Consider the following 25,338-nt stretch of genomic DNA (forward strand, 5'->3'; position numbering starts at 1 on the left):
TATTGTATCACTAAAATAATCAATATTATATTAAAGAAAAACTATCATGCGGCGTAGTGATTTATCTTTGAAAGGTATTAACTGTAGTCTTGAAATTTTCTTACTATATTACATTTACACTATAATTGAGAACTTAACACATAGTCTATAAAATGTTCTATTATAGTGGGAAACTTTGACTTCATTGCCCTCTCAGTTCCTACTTAAGAAACTCACTAAGAACGTCACTCGACTTGAACAGAACTCGTTTGAGGGTCGTGCGTGGCCCCGACAGAAAAAAAAAATGTCACGTGAAGGTTCTCCGCTAGAGTGCAGCACCTCTGCGCTGTGTTTATGTGTACTTGGAGATGAATGAAAGTGCGAAGTTGAACGGAGCTAGTGCAGTGGATACGTCCCAGGTGGACACATAAACATACAAATGTACTGAAGTCCTTCTATTAAGGCTTTCTAACTATTGTCTGCTGATCCATGTAGGGGCTATTTATGTGGCACCTAGTTCCACCTTATGGTTGCTAAAATGCCAGTCAGCGGAGCAACAAAAAAAGACACAGAAGCTGGCGATTTCCTTATTCTGGATAAAAGTAACATCCCTCTACCACGAAGGTAAAAACGATTAATATTTCACAGTACGTAATTTGCATATTTTAATAATAAAAATCAAGTACTGTAGTTTTATTTGACTTAAATAAAAAGATAAAAATACACTTAATTCGCCCTCATCAAGTCCAAATCATAATATTTTTATGCAATTTAGAAATAGCGTAAGAACATGATTTTTGTGTTTATTACCTTTATAATGGTAATGATGAATTACAGTTTTTGCATATGCAATGCGTTGTCAGTAACAAATGAGTTAAATCATAACTTATAACACAGAAAACCACAATTTCTCTAATGACAACCCGACTATTGGCTAGAGTTTGTAGACGAACCCCCATGCTTGAACGATCTTTTTTTATGATTCAATAATTTTTATATAAAACATGTATTAAAGGAGTAGCGTTAACGTATCTTTTCAAACAGTACTTAGAATGGGAAGCAACTCTCAGAGCTGTTTTGTGATATAATGTTTCGGTGTAAATACATTTAGTTGAATTTTTCGTTTTGTCATCTAGCAACAACAAAATTCGCTTGGCCTGTTGAAAGAGCTTTCGTTGCTTATTGACCGTATTTACCAATGAGGCCTGGTATGGTCAACTGGTTAAAGCACTTGATTCGTAATGTGAAGATGGTGGTTTCGAATCCCCGTCTTATCAAACAGGCTATCACCTTATAATTTTATGGTCAATCCAACTATTCGTTGGTAAAATAATAGCCCAAGAGTTGACGATAGGTGGTGATGATTGACTGCCTTTTCTCTAGTCTTAAACTGAAAATTTAGGGACGGCTAGCGCAGATAATCCTCGTGTCACTTTGTGCGAAATTCAAAAACAAACAATTCCCAAGAATTGTCCACACCATTCTACTCATTAACCTTGAGGTGGATTGATCAGAAAAATCGAATATTAATAACAGAAGAAATGTTTTTCAGTGAATGTTAAGAATATTTTTTTTCTTGGGAAACATCCTTGTTCGGCTGCCTTTATTTCATGTTCAATAGTAACTAATGGAAACGTCAAACTTCAAGTTGTATATTTTCCATGTAACTAAATATTTATTAATTTTATACTTTTAACACAAAGAATCAAATGTGAAACAAATGCCAAGAAAACTTTTTTTCTTGTGCAGCTTTATATAACTACAAATGTCCTAATTCTGAAGCAGTTTATCTATAATTCTGTAATATTAAACATCGAAGCGTATTTCCTGCCATTAATACCAGATCAAAGTCTACCCAGATAGCCTTGGTGCTTAACAACTGGTAACAATATATGCTATCATGTCACTCAATTCGATAAAAAAAACAATCATACCTGATAACAGGAACTTAAAGATAAACTTGCTAACTATTACAAGACACGATTTCCTGTTCTAGATTTGCTATTATCTTGAAACATGCTGTTTACGTCCAAATATTATTACTACCATTTTTGTGTTGTATCTTATAAAACTGTTACTTTATTTTTTCACTGTCATTTCTTGATTTAAATCAATGTTCTATCTGAGTTCTTTTTGTCTATGAAGCAAAACTAATTGGTTGACATTTATTTTTACTCCTTGTAAAAAGCTTACCATTAGAAGTGAACATTCTAATGTCAAGAATCTGGATGTGATTAAGTCTTTTGTTCAGTGTACTTGTTCCATCGCTACTCGTATTGTGTTTCTTCTCAACAGTTACAAGTTTTATTGATACTCATTCTACTGTAAGTTATCTCACACGAAATACAAATTACATGACTATGCACTACATTGTACTCTTTGTTACCTAAAACACGTGTTATAATATTGTTCTGTGCTACATATCTCTGTACAGAGAAGTTGATCTCATAATGGCATTATATAAAGGTAAAGTTCTATCTAGGGTTTGGTATTTAGTTTAAATGAAGTATTGTGTTGTAGTGTGTTTCTCAATTTCAGTGTTTCTTTCGCACTATTAATCATTTTAGAGATTATTCATAAGAGCCACTTGCGAAAGATTGTGTTGTGTGCTATTGTTGTGTGCTATAAGAGCTGTTAGTCATGTTTATCAAAGTTTTCTACTATTGTAAAAGTAATGTCAGGTGTGAAACTCATAATTTTAATATTTTACATGTCAGTGGAAGTGATACGCAAGACTACATATTGGATAATATTAGATAACTTAATTTCTATTTAATAATAATTGCATTACTTATATATCTTTATAGAAAGACAGTATTTCTACAGTAAAAGTTGTCATTAAAGTGATAATTATAGACGAACTGTTTATTACTTTTCACCTACTATTACCTTGATTTTTTAAAGCGAAATTACAGTTAACGAATTATGTAATTAACTGTTTAACTTGAAGGGAGTTATTGTGTTTGTAGGACCTATAAAAGGTGTTGGTTTTAAGTGCACAATATTTACAACTTAATCGAGCGTGTAACTTCATACCTCACATGAAAATCAGAAGAGGCTGATAAACGAGTAGTATATATGATAGGTCTAGCTTTTCTACTGTTACTGAATGCGGTAGTTATTCTTAATTATCATGAGGTTATGTAATTCACGTACATTAGCACTCTGACAAGAGTGGTTTTCATGGTTAAACTTAAAAGAGAAACAACGATATCACTGTTTGTATTACTTGTACCTTACTACTTATTACTACGTCTGTAAATATAAAGCGCATGAAGTGGACCTAAAGTTGAGATATCGCTTTAACAGACAGAATTAAGACATTAACAACACTTCAAAATTACTTCTAGTGATTTCTCAGTATTTTTTAATTGTTAATCTTTCATAATTATACAATCTCAAAATATTTCAACACTCGAAGGCTGGAAAATAATGCTGTTATTATTTAGTATTCTCAGTATTTCATAGTATAATTCTTAACGTTATAAACAACTGAGTTTGAAGAAACTACCGTATCTCGTTTCCTAATTGACAGGTTAGGCTTAACGACGTTAGACTATATGTTTGTTTGTTTTTGAATTTCACGTGAAGCTACAAGAGGGCTATCTGCGCTAGCCGTCCATAATTTTGCAGTGTAAGATAAGAGGAAAGACAACTAGCTATCACCACCCACCGCCAACTCTTGGGCTACTTTTTTTACCAAAGAATAGTGCGATTAACCGTGACTTTATAACGCACTTACGGCTGAAAGGCGAGTATGTTTGGTGTGACGGTGATTCAAGCACGCAATCCTCGGATTAATCATCTGGCTTTGCCGGGCCTAGACTACATGACTAACGAATGTTTCAGAACCAGAAGGTTATCGTTACATTAGTTGTCAGGGTAGACTTAACGACTTTAGACTATATTATCAGTGATGTCCGAAAACTTAATACAGATAGTGTATCATCATTTCTGTTTTTGTAGAAGGCTTTAACGACTAAAATATTTAGTAGAACGTGTATAGAAATGCTCAGACAAATAAAAGAAACTAACTTAACACCAGTTTTTTAGATCATTAATCAAATAAACCCTTATGAAAATGGATGTGTCTGAGGCATGTAATGCTTTATGAGTTTCAAAAAGACAACAGTGCAGCAGAAACTACAAGAAACATTCAAGGTGTTATGGTGCGGAGTCTCTCAATGAAAAAAAAATGTCGAAGGTGGTTTTAGAAATTCATATCAGGCGACTACAGTTTAAGGTTCATGTCATCTTGTCGAGTTTAATGATGACTTGCTACTGGCTGCACTTGATGAAGATTGTGCTGTAACAGCTGAAGAACCAGCACAAAAGCTTAGTTCAACCCCTATTCAACAGTTCACCGTCATCTGCAACAGCTTGGAAAGTACCAAAACTTGGAAAATGAGTCCCCCATGATTTGACAGAAGCCAATCTTAGAGCAACAGTGGACATTTGCACTTCTCTTCACTCTCGTGAACGTAACTCAATTTTTTGGACAGGTTAGTGACCAGAGATGAAAAATAATTTTTTTATTAAAATGTTTGGTAAAGTGGCTAAAGCACAGCCCAAGATGGACCTCCACCCTAGAAAAGTCTTGTTAAGCGTTTGATGGGATATTGTAGGTGTGATCCACTTTGAGTTTCTGCCACTCAATTTAATGATTTTATCAGATTTCTATTGTTAACAGTTAGAGCGTTTGAATGTTGCACTGAAAGAAAAGAGGCCTGGCCTGATTTGTTTAATCATAAAGGTTTTATGTTACACCAAGATAATGCACGGCCCAATACAGCAAGGATCACATCTGCAAAGATTGAAGAGCCAGACTGAGAAATACTTCCACATCCTTCTTATTCTTCAGATCTTGCCCCATCTGATTATCATCTATTCCGAAGTTTGCAGAACTATCTTGATGGAAAAGAGCTTGAAACACATGAAGATGTTAGAACTAACCTCCTTACGTTCTTTTCCTCCAAACTTCAAGAATTTTATAGAAGTGGCGTTCTGAAGTTTGTGAATCTTTGGCAGGAAGTAATTAACAAAAATGGAACATGCATCATTGATTAAATAACATTAAAAGCGTTTGAAATTCTTTCTCTTTTTTTGGATCTAAAATCGAACATTACATATGGAATGACCTGATACTAACGAAAGTTCAGTTCCAATCCCTCCTGTTTAAGTAACGATGTTAGGTTATATTACTAACGAAAGTTCAGTTCCAGCCCCTTCTGTTTCAGTAACGATGTTAGGCTATATTAATAACGAAAGTTCAGTTCCAGCCCCTCCTGTTTCAGTAACGATGTTAGGCTATATTAATAACGAAAGTTCAGTTCCAGCCCCTCCTGTTTCAGTAACGATGTTAGGCGATATTACTAACGAAAGTTCTGTTCCAGCCCCTCCTGTTTCAGTAACGATGTTAGGCGATATTACTAACGAAAGTTCTGTTCCAGCCCCTCCTGTTTCAGTAACGATGTTAGGCAATATTACTAACGAAAGTTCAGTTCCAATCCCTCCTGGTTCAATAACCAGAAGATTGTCGTTATATTAGTTGACAAGTTAGGCTTATCAACATTAGACTATGTTACTAACGAAATTTCAGTTCTGGTCCACTCCTGTTTGACTAACCATAAGGTTATGGTTACAGTAGTTGAAAGGTTAGATTAAACGATGCCAGACTATATTACTAACTAAAGTTCAGTTCCAGTCCTCTCCTGTTTGAGTAACCAGAGTAAATGTTTGTTGATAGAACACTGGTTTCTCTAAAAAATATTGCTTATTAAAGTCGAAATATCACTGTCGACATTTTATCTCTCTGGTTTTGTTGGAAGAGTAACAAGGCTACACATAATTCATCATCACTACTTCTAATTTATTTTTTAATTAACGGGATATTTCAAACTTAATTAAGTAACTTGCTGCGGTACAAAGGTGTAACGAATAAAAAGTATGCGGGCAGTGATAATATTATTGGTTCATACTGAAGCCACTGCTGTAGCACACACAATCATACAGCTATTTGAAAGAACCTTATGTTAGTTAAGAGCAATATGCTTCTTTTTTCTTATCTCTTGTGACTTAAACTACTGCGGATTATTTTTCTAAACTGGCCTGTCTTTCATGGATACAAAACAAGTTTTAAAGCACTTAGTTTACACATAGCCTGCTGGCTCGTTGATTCAAGGAGCGTTTAGGATACAAAGAGACTCTCTATGATGCTGTATCACTCGAATATCGTCATCACCTGCTGCGTTGTGGTCTAGTTGTTAGAGGTTATTTGGTTTTCGACTTTATCCTTGTATTCGAAAATGTTAGAACTTGTTTGTTCTTCGACTTTATCCTTGTACTCAAGAAACTAAACTTGAAGAAACTTCTTTTTTTATTGGCTTTGAAGAAATCATAACATTAACAGCAACGCCTCTTCGAAGACGTTGGACATTGGAATCCGTTATTATTAAATAGTTCTAACGTACAAAAAAAAAAGAAAAGGAAAGGAAAGAAAAAAACTATTGTTCTTTATTTGTTGATACTTTTTATATTGTACGTAAGGTTTTGAAAGAAATCACTCATTAAATTAAACCATTTGCATTAGTGTTCTACGGTAAATCGAAATAGTTTTGGTGGCTGGATCACAGAACATAGATAGCCCATTGTGTAACTTCGTGTTGAACTTAACCATACAAACAAGTTTTATCACAGATAGTGTTCTGCGAGTTGCAAGAATAACAACGTACTTAAATTTCAATATTACAAAAAGTTCAAATGAAAAACAAATCCCTAGCTTTGAAAATTGAACGTTTCCAAATTCGACTTCCTTGTGTCAAACAGTTCAAAAATATTGAACTATATGACATCCACAAAGCTTCCTGGATAGAAAGAAAAAACTAAGTTTATGAGACATTCTTCCCTGTAACTGCATATGCCCAAGCTACTGTATTTTTTTTTTTTTAACTGACAAGATGGAAAACAGAGTGTACGTGTTAAGAACTTCCATGGACTTCCCTGTCAGCTTCTGCAATAAAAAATCAGCACACTGAAAATCAGTACAGTAAAACCAAAGGGTTAAATTTTGAGATTATATGAAATAGCCTAATCCTGTATGTGTAACGCATTCTGAGAGCTGCAGGTCATATAGTCCAGAATTCTTTTATTATATAGCATATTTATCAGTAAAGCTTCAAACAACAGGAAGTCTTATCCAGTGGGATATCCACAGACGCAGTGAAGATTACAGTGGAAGTCCTTGAAACCTGTCAAATAGAACTAGACTTCGCTTGGCAAATTACAGCACGTCCAGGTTTCAAGTAAATCTCTTTTCTTGCAGGTGTTCGACGATCTCCATTTTTCACTTGTAACCCACGTTGCACCATCTGTTAGCTTCTTTGTGTAGGCACAGTACCAGCTAGTCATCATTCACTCACTTTCAAGTTCCACGGCGAAACATATTTTTATATCCTTGAACAGAAACCTCAATATTCAGCTGTGCTGCGTGGTAACTAGATCGCATGGTAATACTGCTCAAAATTCTCTTTATCATTTCAGTAAACAAATAAGCCTTTGTGGTGCCCTCTGTCGATTTAACGCAAAATATGTTCAAAACGCATTTCTACCAAATCGAAACGAATAAATTTTTTCAAGTTTATCTAAGTGCGTTTAATGTACTTTAGAACAGTAGTAGCATTGATATAAAAATAAATATTTATTTATAGCATACTTTGTTTGATACAGCTGTATCATACAACAGAATGCATAAAATGTACGTATTGTGTAAAATAATTGTGTGTGTGTAATTCTCAGAAATGTAAAAGTAACTAACATTTGTTCATACTTTATAACCTAAATATATAACTTTTAATCATTATAAAATCATATAAAACAGCTAATTACAAGTAATTATACGGAACGAACGTGAGGGATTTAATAAAATTAAACGATTGAAAAGTATGACGAATTTAAAATGAAATTATAAATAAACAAATAAAAATGAAATATTGCTGTAACTGACAAAGTCTAAGTTCGAACAAAAACAGTGAACTAGGAAAGTTTTTACTGTGAGGATCTATATTTTTTTTTACATTTTTCAATGCAGCTGCTCACAGTATACAAGAATAATTATGGCACGGCATGACCGAACGTGTTAAGGCTTTCGACGCGTAAACCGAGGGTTGCGGGTTCGAATCCCGGTCGTACCAAACATGCCCGCCCTTTCAGCCGTGGGGGAGTTATAATGTGACGGTCAATCCCAATATTCGTTGGCAAAAGAGTAGCCCAAGAGTTGGCGGTGGGTGGTGATGACTAGTTGCTTTCCCTCTTGTCTTACACTGCTAAATTAGGTACGGCTAGCGCAGATAGCCCTTGTGTAGCTTTGCGCGAAATTAAAAAACAAACAAAAAACAAGAGTAATTCGTGTTAGGTATATTTTTTCTTATTAACGAAATATAATAAAAATTAAACTTTAAACTTTACTGGTTCCTTTAACCAGAAACTCTAAAATTCACCAAAATATCTATAAAAAAACTAAGAGGCCTAGTAGTTGAGGATAGCATGTTAAAATCAGTTAGTCTTACATCTTAACAAATATTTTTCTCTCGGTATCATAGTCTTAGTTGATACTAGTATTAATGAACCGCTTTTCCTTGTTTTATTCATTATTTTATTATTGCAACTCCAGAAGGTAAGAATGATAAAACTTATATACACGAACTGCATTTCGGTTTTACTTGCGAAGTTAATCATCACCTGAAGACGCTAGGTGGCGTATCATTGATTCTAGTTCTGACCAGATACATATAATACTTTTGTAAGACTGGCTAAACTCATACAAAGGTAAACAAACTATATCTGAAGAAGATACAGGGGGTGATCACTGACTAGACTAACATGTACCCCGGACTTTGACCTTGTGAGTATGAACTAAGCAGCTGTTGGCCATTTAAGAATCCAGCCCTTCCTTTTACAATAAACTTGCACCAGGCTTGCTTTGGTACTTATGGATGATTCTCACGTTTTCTTAGGTTATGGTTGTTTAACAACAACGTCGTAAGGTGTGGTTAGCATATCTATAATTACTGGGTTTCACCAGTAGCACACAGGGCAGTTAAATATTATAGTACCTTTTAATCTATGTTTGTTGAATGGGCCTAACTCATGTCAAAGTTTTGTAAACCTGTTAGGGAGAGCTGTGGTATAACCAAAATAAGAACGTCAACTGAAAGTTAACAAAAAATAAGATATCTCGTTAGAAGGAAAGGTGAAGATGAAATTTTTACATTGTGATTTCTACTTACTATGTCAAATAATTTTGACACATTCTAGTATCAGTCAATTGAAATTAGGCCAGATTGTTCTTCACCGTTGTGGGTTTTCTTACTTTTAAAATAGACGAACACATATAGTTTCGAACTTGTAAACCATGTACTTCAAACATAAAGAAACAAAGGTGAGAAGTTTATACATTTTACAATACTTTTCTTTTACCTCGTGTACCAAAGAACTCAGCACTTTACAGCAAAATACATACGATAACAAAGTACAAGAACTCTAGTTTTTATTGTTTAACTGTGAATCTAATCATAGCTTATATACTATTTTGGAGACTTCAATGGTCGTATTCTTCTAAACTCAACTGACACCAAGTTAAGAAAGATATCACTAAATAATTTTTAAATCGATTATCAGCTTGAGAAGCTACGATCATAAGCAAGGACAAATATTTGTTTAATTACAGATATTCTACTGAAACGATTCAACTTTCTTAGTTTACTTTATTTCACTGGATTACTTGTGTGTTTACGAATTTTTAATATTTTCTTTTCACTCACGCTAAATAACTTCCTACTAACCTCAGTACCAATAACCAATAAATGATCGATCAGTTTAGAAGTGACAAAACATGAGAATGATATCATACATAAATAAAACAAAAGCATGAATGATAGCATCAAACCTCTTTTGATAGCATTTGTAAAATTCATGAAAATTCTAGGTTAAACATATGTAACGAGAAATAATTTGTTTATATGCCTCTCAAATAGCTCTTAAGATACGTATGCAGCCTCTTTGAAAAACGGTGTCCACAGTCCTCTAGCAATAACTAAAATGTTTTTTGTAAATGTCTGCATTCTTCAAATTATAACACTGAATGTTCATTATTAAATACATTTATGTGAACCAGTTCATGATGATGAGAAACTCACTCGAAGTAAACATGAATTCTCGAGACGGCTGGTATGAGTATTAAAACTTTAATTAAAATGAAATACAGAACAACGTTTCAGGTTAACCTGAAGATGACCTAAGAAGATCGAAACGCTGTTTTGTACTTTATTTTAATTACAGTTATAATACTAATACCAGCCATTTTTAGAATATATCTATGTGAACGTTTGTCTTATCTTAAAATTCATTTACAGTTCATTAGTGAAGAGAGCAGTGTTTTTGTACCTTTCAGGTAACTTATATCTGTCTTGTCATTTTATTACGACAAAAAATAGGATTATTATTAAAAAGAAAACAGTGGACATTTAATACATCAAGATCCCTTAATAAAAACCGTAATTACAGAGGTGTAATTACACTTCATAAAAACTATTTATAACTTGTTTGACAGTGTTTTATTGCTGAAGACGCGAGCAGCAGGATCGTGTTTAAATCAAACTTATATGATCCACAGAACATTCTGAATACATGACAGTGAAATAACGCCAAGGACTGAGACTGGAGGGATATAAAATCCTTTCCGAAAAGAAATATTCATATTGCGAGATAGTTATATGATGCAGACATGCCATTCTTAAGGAAATAGTCTTCGATTCCTTCACGTAAGAGGAAAAACATATACAACAGTACGCTTTGAACAGAAACAGACCAAAAACTACTTCTCAAGCATATCCGCAATGATGCTTAAAGTGAAGGTTTTGGTCGTAAAAGAGAGCCTTCCACTGAAAACCCCATTGCGATGACGTTGGAACTGTCTCTTGAAACATTTAACGATATATCAAACAAGTATTTGAAATTGACAAAAATTTCACTATCCAAATATTTGCAAGCTCCCAGCTATATATACATTTACATCAACTCGTTGTCGTGAGGAACATGGGCCAGAGAACTAGAATCACAGCAATCTTATTGGACCACATACCTCTCTTCACCATGCACTTCAGCTAAATTTTGGGGTGTCTTTTGTCTGCTTAAAAAGCGACCGTAGTAGTCGATTCACGTACGGTGAAAAGTCCGAAAAAAAGGTTTCAAAATATGTTGTTTACGATTTTTATACGTTATACGCAATAGCTGTTGGCAATTTAAACTGTGATGTCGTGCGAGAATACGAAATCAAGACCCTAAAGTGAATGTAATTGATAATGGTGGTAACTCCAGGAGTAACATGGATGTTGAAACACAGTTGTTATAAGTGATTACCGTTACGTGTATTCAAAATTATCTTTATCGTAATTCTCCTTTGATTATTATTGTAGCTGAATGACAAACATGTCACTTGAACCATCACTTAACTTTCTTTTATGTTTTTTGTCTTAGTTGTGTGTTTAGTCATGGCGTAAAGTTTTACTTGAGTGTAACAAACAGGTTTAGTTCGCAAGAAAACCAAAACTGTTAGAAATACGTCGAGTAATCTAGAAATGGTAATCAATAAACACCTTTTCTGAACACCTTCCATTGCTAGCCCTTATAGGTCTATATTTTTTCACTTTTACATATGAAGGAATTAAAGTCGCACTAACACATAGTAACTCTGATATCGTTACTTCCGGTAAAGAATAAATTTCGAACCCTATTTTAAAAGGTTAAAACGTACGTAGAATCCAGTATATAATTATAAGACAGTACACTTCCTAGTTTGTAGAAAAGTATGTTTAAAATCGTTAATGATGGCACAGGTGTGGCTGATTATCGACGAAACGTCATAATTATCCTGATATTAATGAGTTTATGAGGCAAAACTTTGCAATGTTGTGCTTAGGATTTTATCGGTAAATCGGTTACGAAAATAGGTTACCTTGAGTTTCCACGTCATATCACATTAGTGTATTTGGAGAGTGTTTGTAAGACACATGTGTGTGAATGTACAAACAGTTTTGTTCTTGTTTTGTAACTTATTTTACATTTCATCGACAAGCTAATTCTCTATCTATTCATTGTATAAGTTAAATAGATGAAACCGTTCCTTGTTACTTTCTAATTTCGTATATTCTTTACCTTTTAATTATGGTTAAATATCTCAGGCTTCTGTTTATTTTTATTTTTGTTTTTTATGTTTTTTCTTTGTTTATCTATACCTTACTCTCATTCCTTTTACTCTTTTGTTTCTTCATGTTTATTTATGTTAAGTTCCTTGTATTATGCCAGGGCGTGGCCAAATTACTTTCCTGAATTATGAATCCGAGTTTTCAAGACTCATGTAATGTTGCCATAAAAGTATGTACTTTGGGCTCTGACGGCGTTATAAGAGTGGAAGTCAAAGTTAGTGGTTCGTGCTGTTGACTAACCACCTTTCCTCAAAACAACGTAATGTAAATGTTCATCGTGTGGCTTTGTTCGAAATTATGAAAGAAATAGTTCTAATTTGTTAGTTCATTACTATCGTTTCCAAGAGTCGGTTTCAAAGAGGAGTCTTGATGTGAGGACATTTGTTTTGTAGCTAACACTATATAAACCTCAGATAATATCCTAACTGTTTCGAACATTCGTCTGTGTTACATTACAACCTGTTGAAATGTGTTTGCAAAACTTACATGTTGTGTTGCTTGAACAGACACAGGTGGCGTTGAAAATGCATTTTTATTTAGCTTTATGGCGTGTTTGTTTGTTTAAAATTAAGCACAAAATTACACAATGGGCTATCTGTGCTCTGCTCATCTCGGGTATCGAAGCTCGGTTTATAGGGTTATAAGTCCGCAGACATACTTCTGTGGCACTGGGGGCCTTCATTTGGCTATCGTGTGATTATAATGTTGTTTTTTTTACCTTTTATACAGTTACTATAGCTTTGATAATTAAAATATAACCGATAAACTATGATATTATAATAAAAACTATGACAAAATGGCTATATGGGGTCATTATACTAAATTATGATATGCAAACCGATGGTTATCATGATTGATTGATCTCTTTTCCAGATTCCGGGAAAATTATTGGGCAGAGAGTTGTTATTTTCTCTGAATTAACATATAGACAGGTTAATTAAAATTAGCATGTTTTCAGTCTACTAAAAAACTATCACATTCAATTGTCAATTTTTGTATCGGTAATGCTTTGAAGTACATACATGACAATCATTTATAGCTTTTACTTACCACTGTCAGTCATTGCCATAAGCGACAAAAATGAACAATACTCACAAATATGTAAAGCATTTGACATTTGACAAATGATACAACCAAATCTTTTAAAACTATTCTTCCATCTTCTGTAAAGTAGGCTAATAACAATTACATAAAACACAAAAAAAGATTTAGTTCACTCAGTTGTGTGCTTTAAAGAGAAAAGAAACTTAAAATGTATTACAGAATTCAAAAGGTTAAAACAGATTTAACTAACTAACGACTAAGCTGTGAGCCTTTCAATTTAAACCACTACGTAGAAAACACAAAGACTTGGTTGTTGTTTTTCGTGCCCTGGTTCATCTAAAAATCTCTACAACATGGTGTAAGTGTTTAGACCGTCCACAAAAGTAGAAAAATCCCAACACTTTCTCTTTCCACCCACTCACAGAAATTGGAGACAGCAGCTATTTATAAAGTGACATCATAAAATGTCATGGCCGCGTTTACCATGTAAGGATAGACTTATGCAATTTCTTAAATCACAGTTTTCATGTAAATAAAATAAAAGTTTGTGATTAGTAATGTCAGGTGCTTTTGAAATTAATTTGTTTTTATAAATTTGTAATGTGAAATATCAAGAGTGAAAAAATATAATCTCTATTCACTCTTGAACAGTCATTTAACATTTTGAAAGAAATATTTTGACTTATGATAACTTTTCCATAGACGTAGTGTGAAACGTATATATATATTATATAACAGTAGTTTAACACCAGCTGTAGTAGAGATGATAACATTACATCTACACACATATCATTTCCTAATAATATAATATTAAACAGAATATTTTCTTCAGGAAAGTTTATTATATGTATGTATATATAGAAAAACTAAATTTTAGGATTTCTTTACTCCTAAATGTTATTCATTACATAGATTTATTAAGATAAACCACTGTATAAAAATCAAAAGTAAGTATCTAGATCATAGCAAGTCGTCTAAGTGAGCCAGCTTCAAGTTTCTGGACTTATGACGCTCAATTTTGGGCTTCGATTCTAGGAGGTTAGCAGATAGCTCATTGTGTAACCTAGTGCTGAGAGAACAAACACAAGATCATTGTTAAACTGAAGCCAGAATAAATGACCACGCAGAGACTTTTATTCATAATTTTGAAATGTAAAAGATATATCTCCTTTCGGTTCTCAAAGAGAAATTGTTTGTTTGTTTGTTTTTGAATTTCGCACAAAGCTACTCGAGTTCTATCTGTGCTAGCCGTCCCTAATTTAGCAGTGTAAGACTAGAGGGAAGGAAGCTAGTCATCACCACCCACCGCCAACTCTTGGGCTACTCTTTTACCAACGAATAGTGGGATTGACCGTCACATTATAACGTTTCCACGGCTGGGAGGACGAGCATGTTTGGCGTGGCGGGGATGCGAACCCGCGACCCTCAGATAACGAGTCGCATGCCTTAACACGCTTGGCCATGCTGGGCCATTGTTTATTTGTTTGTTTTTTTAAATTTCGCGCAAAGCTACTCGAGAGCTATTTGCGCTAGCCGTCCCTAATTTAACGTGTAAGACTAGAGGGAAGGCAGCTAGTCATCACCACCCACCGCCAACTCTTAGGCTACTTTTTTACCAACGAATAGTGAAATTGACCGTTACGTTATAACGCCCCCACGGCTGAAAGGGCGAGCATGTTTGGTGCGATGGGGACTCGAACCCGCGACCCTCAGATTACGAGTCGAACGTTTTAACCCACCTGGCCATGCCGAGCCCTGAAAAGAAAAATAAAAAGATAAGAAACATTGCATTCAGTATGATGTTGTTTTTTTATCAGTAACATTTAAATATAAATTTTTGCTCTCCTGTACATACATTTCAGTTCGAAAATGGTCAGAAAAATTCATATTAAGTACCTAAAGATAAGTCCCACGGAGGGGAACTGTACGCTTAGGGACTTACAAGGGTAAAATCCGTGGCTTGATTCCATGAAGTAGTTACAGCATATATCCCAATGTAGCTTTTCTCCGAAACAAACGTAAAAAAATATCAAGTGAAATATGAAGACCTCCTTGTTGCTTTCTCTTTCATATAGGTACAAAGATAGGCCAGTAAGATCAAATAAAATGGACTACTTTTAATTTTATCCTGGTTTTGATGTCACTTTTGATGTGCCGCACGTATTAATTATGTATGTAGTGTGTTATTGAGAAATAGATTTTTGTGTCGTAATTCACAAGAGTTATACATACTATATCAAATTTATTTATTATTTTTTTAGCGTGGGAATACCTAATAAGCAGTGGCCTAGATCTGATGTCTGGGAATGTGTATACATATTTGTCAGCTGCCACCATGTGTTGGAGGGCACAGTCATTTAGGTTATAGGTTGGCTTTTGCAATGTTACAGGGTTACAAGACATGAAATGTCTAATTATGCAACTAAGATGTTCTAAAGTGAATATATATTTTTTAAAGTGAAAAGCTTTTGAATTCGAGTATGTGTTTGAAATAGAACGTTCCATAAAAATCACTGTTGCTTATTGTTTGCCGTTAAGGCTTACATTGCAGAATGATATTTATGTGGTAAGCATTTTGATATTAGATTGTTTGTGAAACACGACCGTATCAAACTTATTGAAAACAGTTTTACTTGTGTAGGATATAATAGAATATATTGAAGTATATGACCTAACCACTAGGTGCAATAAATGGTTTCGTTGATGTGTGTTTACTGCTAATACAATAGCATCCCAGAATGTCCAAGCGAAAGTAAGTTATGATATATTTTTTTAATTTTATACAACTAAGAAAACCTTTGTACTGTAAACAAAGAAACCAATTTTTTCTTATTTTCAACTTCAGAAGCATAAATACAATTTTATTAAGCTGACTTTCATATTTAGTGATTTGTATGTTTTCCAGTTAAGTGTTAGCAGTCAACCAATTCCATTCCTAACAGACTAATTGACTAATACTAAATAAATTGGGCTATCACCTTTAAAAGAGTAGTTGGTCAAAGCTAAATCAGTTGTCCTATTAACAGATTGGTTAACCAGCACAAAACCAGATGACTTGTAACTTCTAATATATCAAATATAATTTTGATATTTACGTCAGATGAAGTCTATAGACAATATAAATTTTGGTTATCTTCAGTCACCATTTTCTAATTCTCTCACAATCACTTAAAAAGCTATAAAGTTACATCGTTTCAGTAGCTTTTCCTACTTTCCGTATGTTTCAGTATTGATTTGCTTATGTAAGACTGCTTATAGCAGCTTATAAGAACATTCATGGAAGTTTCTGAAGAAAACATTTACTATTCATCGCGAGTCATTTCAGTCAATCAAAACTGAAGCAAATCTTTAGAGAAAGTCAAAACAAACGTCTTACTTAACAGTTTCTCTCATGCTCTATGGATGAATTAGGAGATAAATTAAACAGATAAAAAGCTTAATTTCGTTTCAGTAGCTTTCTGAATTCCACGTTTTCAAACATTGTTCATGCGTTATATCATGAAATATATAGTTAAATATATAAGAGTGAAACTTAAACAAATATTAGAAAAAGTTTAACTAAAGACAAATTTTAAATGTACAAAACTTTTTAAAATTACACCCTTTTAAACGGTTAACAATAGTAGAAAATATAATATTATATTTGTACACATAACCATTAGATGAAATAGAATATTTGTTCATATATAATTTAACTATAACGCGTTTTCTATTTACGCTACGCAGACAACATTAGAAGTGTTGTGGTGCCTGTTCTTAATTATGCTTTTATGGTATATTTCAAGGACAGTTAGTTAGTGTACTTCTAATTTTTTACAGGATGTATTTATTACCATTAAACATTTAAAGCCTGTTACGAGAAGTATCATAAAAATGATTAAACGTTTGATCACAGTTTAACCTACCATAACACTATAAACCCTATTTAAGGTTTAGTCATAGTTTAACTTACCATAGCACTATGAATTCTTTGTTAAAAGTTTGCTAACTGTTTAACTCATCATAACACTATAAACTATATATTAACATTTGGGTCACAGTTTAACCTACCATAGCACTATAAATCATATATTAAAAGTTTGATAATAATCTAACCTACCATTATAAGCTCTATTTCATCTTGCGAGAACCTTAAAACATAAGCCTTAATATTCTAACCCAACAATTTATTATCTTTGCAGGAAAGAAATTTCTAGAACTGCAAATGGCGTTTACAACTCACCTTTTTTAAAGCAAACTCATAATGTAATCAACAGAAATCGACGTAAACCAGAAAACTGTGATGATCTTCTTGGTCATAGCGATTGGAAGACTAGTGTAAAAAGTCAAGATGAATCTTTAGATCAACAGTTTAACAAAGTTCTTGTCGTAAGAGATTTCAACACGTTTGCAAACTCTAAGAGGTTCAAGCTGCTTTCTTCACTAGCTGTTAACGAGTTTAACACAAAGTCGATGTGTCATGACGATAGATCTTTTGCCACAAACATAACCCGCAACGATCCAGAAAACGGTACTTCCAAGAACGAACATTGGGAAGATGTTCACGGAATGTGCGAGAACATGCAGAATTACGATGGAGAAGAGCATACTTCGGTAAGAGGTACACATAGTACAAAAACCAACGTTTCACAAAGTAATAGCTTGAAAATTCCACTTTCTAAAATAAATATTTCAGAAAATATTCTCATGAGTGAACTAACATCTTCCGTAAGTGATAAAGGGCCTGAAGTGACAGAGTGGACGCAATCTAACAGTAGGGTTACTGAAAACATACATTTAGCTGATGAGCTAAATACTTACAGCTGTAATAAAACTACGAAGACGTTCAGCGAGGGTGCATCTTCTAGGAAGGATATAGGGAAACAAGACTTATGTCTGGTAAGATAAGGCTAGAACGGAGATTCTATTATAAATATTGGCAGCTTTAATGTTCAGACTGCCACTGGTATCTTAGCTAAACATGATTACAGATTTATTCTTTTCTAGTATTCAGCTAGAAAATAGAAATAATCTTCCCAGTTAATTACAAAGATAGATTTGGGCTCAAAATCATTACTTTTGCTAATTATTTTTAATTTTGTTTCCAGCCAAATTGATAACGTATATTTAAATTTAGTTATATCGCTAATATCTCGTAAAATAGATATTACTATGGGCAATATGAAAATGTTTTGATAATATTTTTAAAGTTTTAAAAGAAACCAATAATATTTTTATAATTTCTTTGAGTAAATATTTCGAAATTAAGATAATTTGTTGAAACGCCTGGTGGCATATCTCTTTGAACAAACTACTGCAAAACGCTCCAGGAATTATTTGGATTATGATTATCCAGATTTCAAGTCATGTAAAAGAAAACTCATATATAATGTTTGTGCCTTGAAGCAAATAAGATTTCACTCCGACGTAGTTTAGTTATTATTTTAACACCGAACTTTGTTAAAGTTCAATGGCCAACATAATTTTCTTGGTGTCTAAAAAACGGATAAATTTAGAATAATATAGCTTCAAATATAGAAAATTGTTTCACCTATTATGAACATAAATGCTTTTATGTTCTACTTTCTGCTACAGAACATGCAAGTCTTTGTTGATTCGATTCTTAGAACAACATATGAAAAATGACAAAATCATTCTAGAATGTACATTTACAAACCATTTATGTATATATATATATCTTATAGAAATATGAGAATAGTTTACTTCTAGCTATATATATATACACGAAAGAAATGGCTAAACATTTATTCTGATGTGAGTTTGCAATACAATAAACCATTGAAACATTATCTTTCTACATATAAGTGGTATGTATACTGCAGTGGTTTCTACATGAAAATTCGTCAACTTTTACTGCTTGAATGAAGCCTTCTAATACCATATGATGCAATAAAACGGATGACACGTTTTTTAAAAGCAAATAGTGTTTCATTTCAATGTAATAAGCACATTACTATGTAAGCAGTGGGTGGTGATACATACAAGTACTAGAGAATGTACGTATCTGTGGACACACACACTTAACACATCGCTGTTTGAGACCAAATGCAGACTTGTTTTGCTCAAGCTTAACCTAAGACCACTAAAAGGTTGTGCATGTTTGTGTTAAAATGTGTAGCGATATCTTATTGTAAAGAAATTAGAGTTTTGGAGATAAATCACTTCAGAAAAACTATGCTTTGTTTGATGTTCTTGACGAAGTTTCCAGCAAACGTTCTTTTTTCAAGCCAGAAACAACTCTTTCGATTAATGACAACTTAAGAAATGTTTGGAAATAAAAGAAAAGAAAATACAACTCCAGTTTTTTAAGGTTATATTTCTCCAAAAGTGTAATATCTTTAATTTATTAACTTTTCATTTTTCTACTATGTTAAGCTACTTTCTAGGACGTTAACATGTCAATAAGGTTTTATAAAATATTTACACCTATTTGAAAAAGAACAAAGAAACAAATGAACCATGAAGAAGAGTTAGAAATAACAAAACAAAACCTAAGAAATACCAAGCTTAGGCAAACAAAAAGTGGAAGTATTCGTTTCTATTATTGTAACCGTAATAAGTTTTAATAATTAGAAGAGCTATAACTCTGTGGCCAAGAGTTTATGTTAAAATCATGCTATAGCTTAAGAAAACAAAAATGAAACCAACACAACAAAAATGAAAAAAGAAAAGATAAAATAATTGTGATATATATGTAGTCTGACGTTATCAAAACAGTCGAAATATTGTTTTATTTTGAATTAAGTACAAAGCTATACAATGGGCTATGTGTGCTCTGCCCACCACGGGTATCGAAACCTGGTGTTTAGCGTTGCAAGTTCGCTGACATATCGCTGAGCCACTGGGGGTATATTTCTTTAATAGATTACTAACGCATCCTAATCATTACATTAGCTTTATTCATTACTGAGTCGAATTTTAATTCTAATCTATGTAGGTGGCTTACTTTGATCAGAACTTAACTGTGATAAATTCTTAAGTGTATAGTTGATAATAATATAAATTACAATTACTTGTAGTTTGGTTGTTGCCTTCTATATAAAAAAGCCGACATCTAAAAAAATATATATATATATATATTATCTGACTTTAACAAACGTTATATATTTTTCTCGAAATATTTTATCCTGAAGCTACAATGTATGTATTCCAAAAATAAACAACAAAAGAGACCCGGGATATAAAAGCTTTTCTCTGACGTTGAAAGCTGTTAAACTTCCAAAGAAAAAAACACTGACCCACCTAACAAAATATCTTTTCAGGTCTAGTGGTACGAGAAGTAGGGCGAAGCAGTGTGATAGTTTGAAACGTGAATGTGCTATGCAGTGTTGGCAGGGCCATTTTCGGCCGTAAAAATGTCTAACCACAGTAAACTGCTGTAGTAAGTTTGAGAAATGTCCAACACGTGTTTCCATCAACAGTTCGACCAAATGGGTTTATTCGACTCCTACCAAGCATCGTAGCTGTTGAGAAACGTCACTTGTTAGGACGAAACGAAAAAGTAATAATCACAAAGACCATAAGAAATAAACTCTTTGTACAAATATTTTTATCCTTAAACCATATTTTCACGTCATAATTTATGAGACTACTTTCGCTACATTTGAATATGACAATATACAAATCTTAAAATAACCGGATTTTGATATTTATTTTGATGTCAAAATTTTATCCAGATGTTTATTCATGAACATAAAAATTACTTGTGATAAATAAATTGTTGAAAGGATATCAGAAACTGTTCTTGAAACGTTATATTTGCAGTATGAAATTCTTAAGTATGAACTGTTATGGTTTGGTCTATTGAATTTCGCGCAAAGCTACATGAGGGCTATCTGCGCTAGCCGTCCCTAATTTAGCAGTGTACGACTAGAGAGAAGGCAGCTAGTCATTACCATCCACTGAGCTACTCATTATCATCTTGAGCTACTCTTTAACCAACGAATAGTGCGATCAACTGTCACTTTATAACGCTCCCACGGTCAAAAGGGCGAGTATGTTTGGTGTGACGGGGATTACGAGTGGAGTGCCTTAACTACCTGGCCTTTCCGGGCCTATAAACAGTTATAAAATAACAGTCTCTCAACACTGAATTTGCCCAACAATTGATCCTGGATTATGGAAGAGGCTATATACTTATGAATAAGTAAATTGCCTGCCATAATTGTATGAAGAGGATGAAACACTTAAGATACAAAATAAAATACAATGAATATTAGCAGTCAAAAGGTGAACCAAGAATAGTCACTGACATATGAAGTCATCTGTGACTGATGAGTAGCAACTTTTGTAAATTTGACATACGATATGTTCATCATAATGTATTTGTTAATTTGACATACGATATGTACATCATAATGTATTTGTAAATTTGACATACGATTTGTACATCATAATGTATTTGTAAATTTGACATACGATCTGTACATCATAATGTATTTGTAAATTTGACATACGATATGTTCATCATAATGTATATTTATAATGCAAACTACTCTATCAAAAGTCACGTAAATTGCAAATGGTTTTCTTCACATAGCTTTTCGTCAAGCTCACCGGACAAGATCTTAAATTGAACAGTAAATTCATCATAAATTTTAGTCCTTTTGGTTCCGGTTACTTTTCCAGGTTTTAGTTTTTAAGCCTTAACTGTTAAATTATCGTTTAAATTGCTTGCACAAACCTAACAGGACGAAACTGTAGATACACTGTTTGGTTTCAAATGTTCGCACAAAGATACACAAAGACTATCTGTGCTAGCCGTTTTTAAGTTTGAGCTCATGAACAAGAGAAACAAAGGAATCAGCCTCGACAGCAGCCACCGCCAAGTTTGGAGCTAATCTTGGCTGACCGAATTATCGGATTTAAACGACCCTTAAAAGACATCCGCAACCTCAAAGTGCGGAGAACAATTTATGTTTTGGTCGTAACGGTACGCTAATCAGTAGCACAATACCAAATAGAGCGATGACAATTAAAGGGGCAGTGCCTTCCGTCTCAACGTAAAGAACACACTCAGTCGTATTTTCCTAAAATAGAGAAACCCTTAGCTGTCTATTATTTAACACGAGGATACAATTAAAATTATACTTAGGACAGTCCCCTATATTCTTGAAAGTTAATTAACCCTTGCTATACTAACAGTGGTGATCACAACGTTTAAGATTTAGCCCCGACTGTTTTACTTTAATTTTTTGTCTAGAATTAACAAAAAAGAACAACAAAATGTTCTTTGAAAACACAGTCTTTCCAGAATTATATATAAATCCTCTAGACAGTTTATCATAATTTGTATTATTACATAAACTAGTAACAAATAGGTTTAAGTGTAAAAACCACGAATCTGTACAAAAAGCAAACATACAATGTTCGTCTCGTTATATAGCCGTTTTCTATCACACTAGTTCGAAGTATCAATTGAATATTATTGTATATTATATGTAATATAATAAACAAATGTACCCTATTGGTGGAATATACAAATAAAAGGAAAAAAAAATACGACATTATTTAATACGAAATATTGTAACGGTTTATTAGGCTTAAGAGCTATAATGGCATTAAAGATTTCACTTGGATAGCATCATCAATATAGTTTTCAATGGTCTTAAAAGAGCTGCATGTTAGCGTTTTAGAAGTAACTGAAATTATAGGATTCACAGCATTCGAGCTATACATCAAATGACTGTGAAAGTTGCACCATTAATTGTGGAGCGGTGTTGTTTTAATCTTGCCATTTACTGGTCTTTAGAAATTGTTATCAATAATTTCTATTGACTTCTTAACTTTCAAATACCTATATTTCTTGTTTGTCTTGCCATAATAATAAGATATTACTGTACGTGATGTGAGCATTTTAAGTAATTCCAATATATTGTGTCCACCATTTAGTACACAGATTTATTGTGTACTGTGATCAGATCAGTTGCGTTCACTTTTGTTTTGGATTAGTATTTGGTATTTTCAACTTGAAAAGTATGCGGCCAGTGTTCTAAACGTACAGATCAGAGCTTTCTAAGGATCATGCATAGACTTCGTTAATTTAAAATCATGGTGGAAGAGAGTCTAACCGTCTTCAGTTAACTGCTAGTGTTATTTAAAAGTATGAAATATCTCAGCAATTTGAACCATGGACTTTCTGATCAGCAGTAGCACACGCTAAACAATTGCTCATGTCTAGACTCACTGTTGGAGAAAAGGGTAAATATATTATCTTGTTGTTAGTTGAGATTAACTGATCGTCCAGATGATTGCTTATTAATCTCCAATTAATGATCTCAGCTTAATAAATGTTTTTTTTTTATTTCAATAAATATTAAACCTTTTTTGTATAGCATTTTAGTTATTGATTAGAAATCTTTCCAACGTGTATGGACTAAAAGGGCCTGGCATGGCCTAGCACGTTAAGGCGTGCGCTTCGTAATCTGAGGGTCGCGGGTTCGCGCCCGAGTCGCGCCAAACATGCTCGCCCTCCCAGCCGTGGGGGCGTTATAATGTGACGGTCAATCCCACTCTTCGTTGGTAAAATAGTAGCCCAAGAGTTGGCGGTGGGTGGTGATGACTAGCTGCCTTCCCTCTAGTCTTACACTGCTAAATTAGGGACGGCTAGCACAGATAGCCCTCGAGTAGCTTTGTGCGAAATTCCAAAAACCAAACCATGGACTAAAAATCATTCTCTAAAGTTAAATCTACTAATTTGTTTATTGTTTCTTCCGAATATTTTTAGTTCAATATAAATAAAAAAAAACTTTTGTAATCTATAGATGATAACAGAAGTTTCGAAAAACTTCCACTAGCAATCTTTACAGAGTTATTGAAATTCCGCATTTAATACTTTCGTGTATTATGAAGGCAGAATGTCTCATGCCAAGTTTTATTGTCGTGTACTTTCCATAAATGTCTTATAAAACCAATTTTACGTGTGTGGAAGTTGTTTCTCAGATTGAAAATGCGAATATGTCCTCCGTGTAACATGAACACAGATTATAAATAAACAGATAACAGAATATATGGAATTAGGTGCTCAGGAACTGATGCTCATGAAACGTAAGAAAGAAACCGTTATTTTTGTTTTATCTTCTGAAAAGAAAGATGAGTTTCTAATAAAACGTTTTAGAGCAAAAAAGAAAATTCGGGAGGAGAGAATCAGTGTTTTTTCTACACAATATAAATGAAGAAGCTTGACGTTTAAAGTTACACGTTTGTATTACCCCACTCATGTTAATTATCTAAACGTTGGCTTTTACTGAGTGCATCTGTTAGTATTCTTTGTCTAACGAACAATACGAAAGGTAAAATGTGATTATGATCTTATTTGATATCTAGTTTCAGGTTGACGTAAAACGATCTGTTGAAGAAAACAGCTTTACCATGCATCACTACCATGTAAAGTAGAACCCATGATGTCGTCATTGTTGTATAATATATGGTATGTGGATTCCATAATGATGGAAACATTATCTGTTCTTTGTTGTTGCCCACTAAAAGTCACAAGGGAACAGCAACAATGTGACTTGAAGCATAAAGTAGGGTTAACAACTTTCAAAAAGTGCACTTTATAATTCTACAGTATTTGTATTAAAGTATTTCTTATTTGAAATTAAGCTTACAAAAACATAGTCCGATGCTCAGGTCAGGCAAATTTATCGCTGGAGAAATGAACTGTTGGTGTTTACGAAATACGCCATTACAATCACATTAAAGGTAGCGCTAACGAGTTTCTACCGAGGACGATCATAAAGATAGTCCTATATCTTAACATCAAAGCTAATGTTAATTTATTCGCAGGTGTCTATTTTGATATATATCATGACGATCGTGGCTTAAACAGAACACCGCAAAAGCGGCCACCATGCCTTCAATCATGACTCATCAAGCCCACACGTAAAGCTGCAAGTGATTCAGTGCACGTGAATCAAACGAAAGGAAAGACTTTGAGTTTTGTTTTTCTTTAATTTCGCACAAAGCTGCTCGAAGGCTATCTGTGCTAGCTGTCCATAATTCAGTAGTGTAAGACAAGAGGAAAAGCAGCTAGTCATCACCACCCACCGCCAAC

At 33.6% G+C, this 25,338-nt stretch overlaps 1 protein-coding gene across 14 annotated transcripts in view; it reads left to right on the forward strand.

Moving 5' to 3' along the window:
- The first annotated feature begins 343 nt into the window (after positions 1-343).
- LOC143245362 (uncharacterized) overlaps positions 344-25,338 on the forward strand; it is a 135,398-nt gene continuing 110,403 nt past the window's right edge. For 3 of the 14 annotated variants that reach the window (XM_076491609.1, XM_076491651.1, XM_076491643.1), the window contains exons 1-2: positions 344-603; positions 17,465-18,161. In XM_076491609.1, coding sequence (XP_076347724.1) covers positions 506-603; positions 17,465-18,161 — 795 coding nt within the window. In that variant the 5' untranslated portion in view covers positions 344-505. Of the gene's footprint in view, positions 627-15,544; positions 16,036-17,464; positions 18,162-24,691; positions 24,712-25,338 lie in introns of those variants that run through there. The other 11 variants (XM_076491659.1, XM_076491668.1, XM_076491686.1 and 8 more) reach the window with 8 other exon arrangements.

This window comes from Tachypleus tridentatus, chromosome 1 (assembly GCF_004210375.1).
Source record: "Tachypleus tridentatus isolate NWPU-2018 chromosome 1, ASM421037v1, whole genome shotgun sequence".
Taxonomy (NCBI): Eukaryota; Metazoa; Arthropoda; class Merostomata; order Xiphosura; family Limulidae; genus Tachypleus; species Tachypleus tridentatus.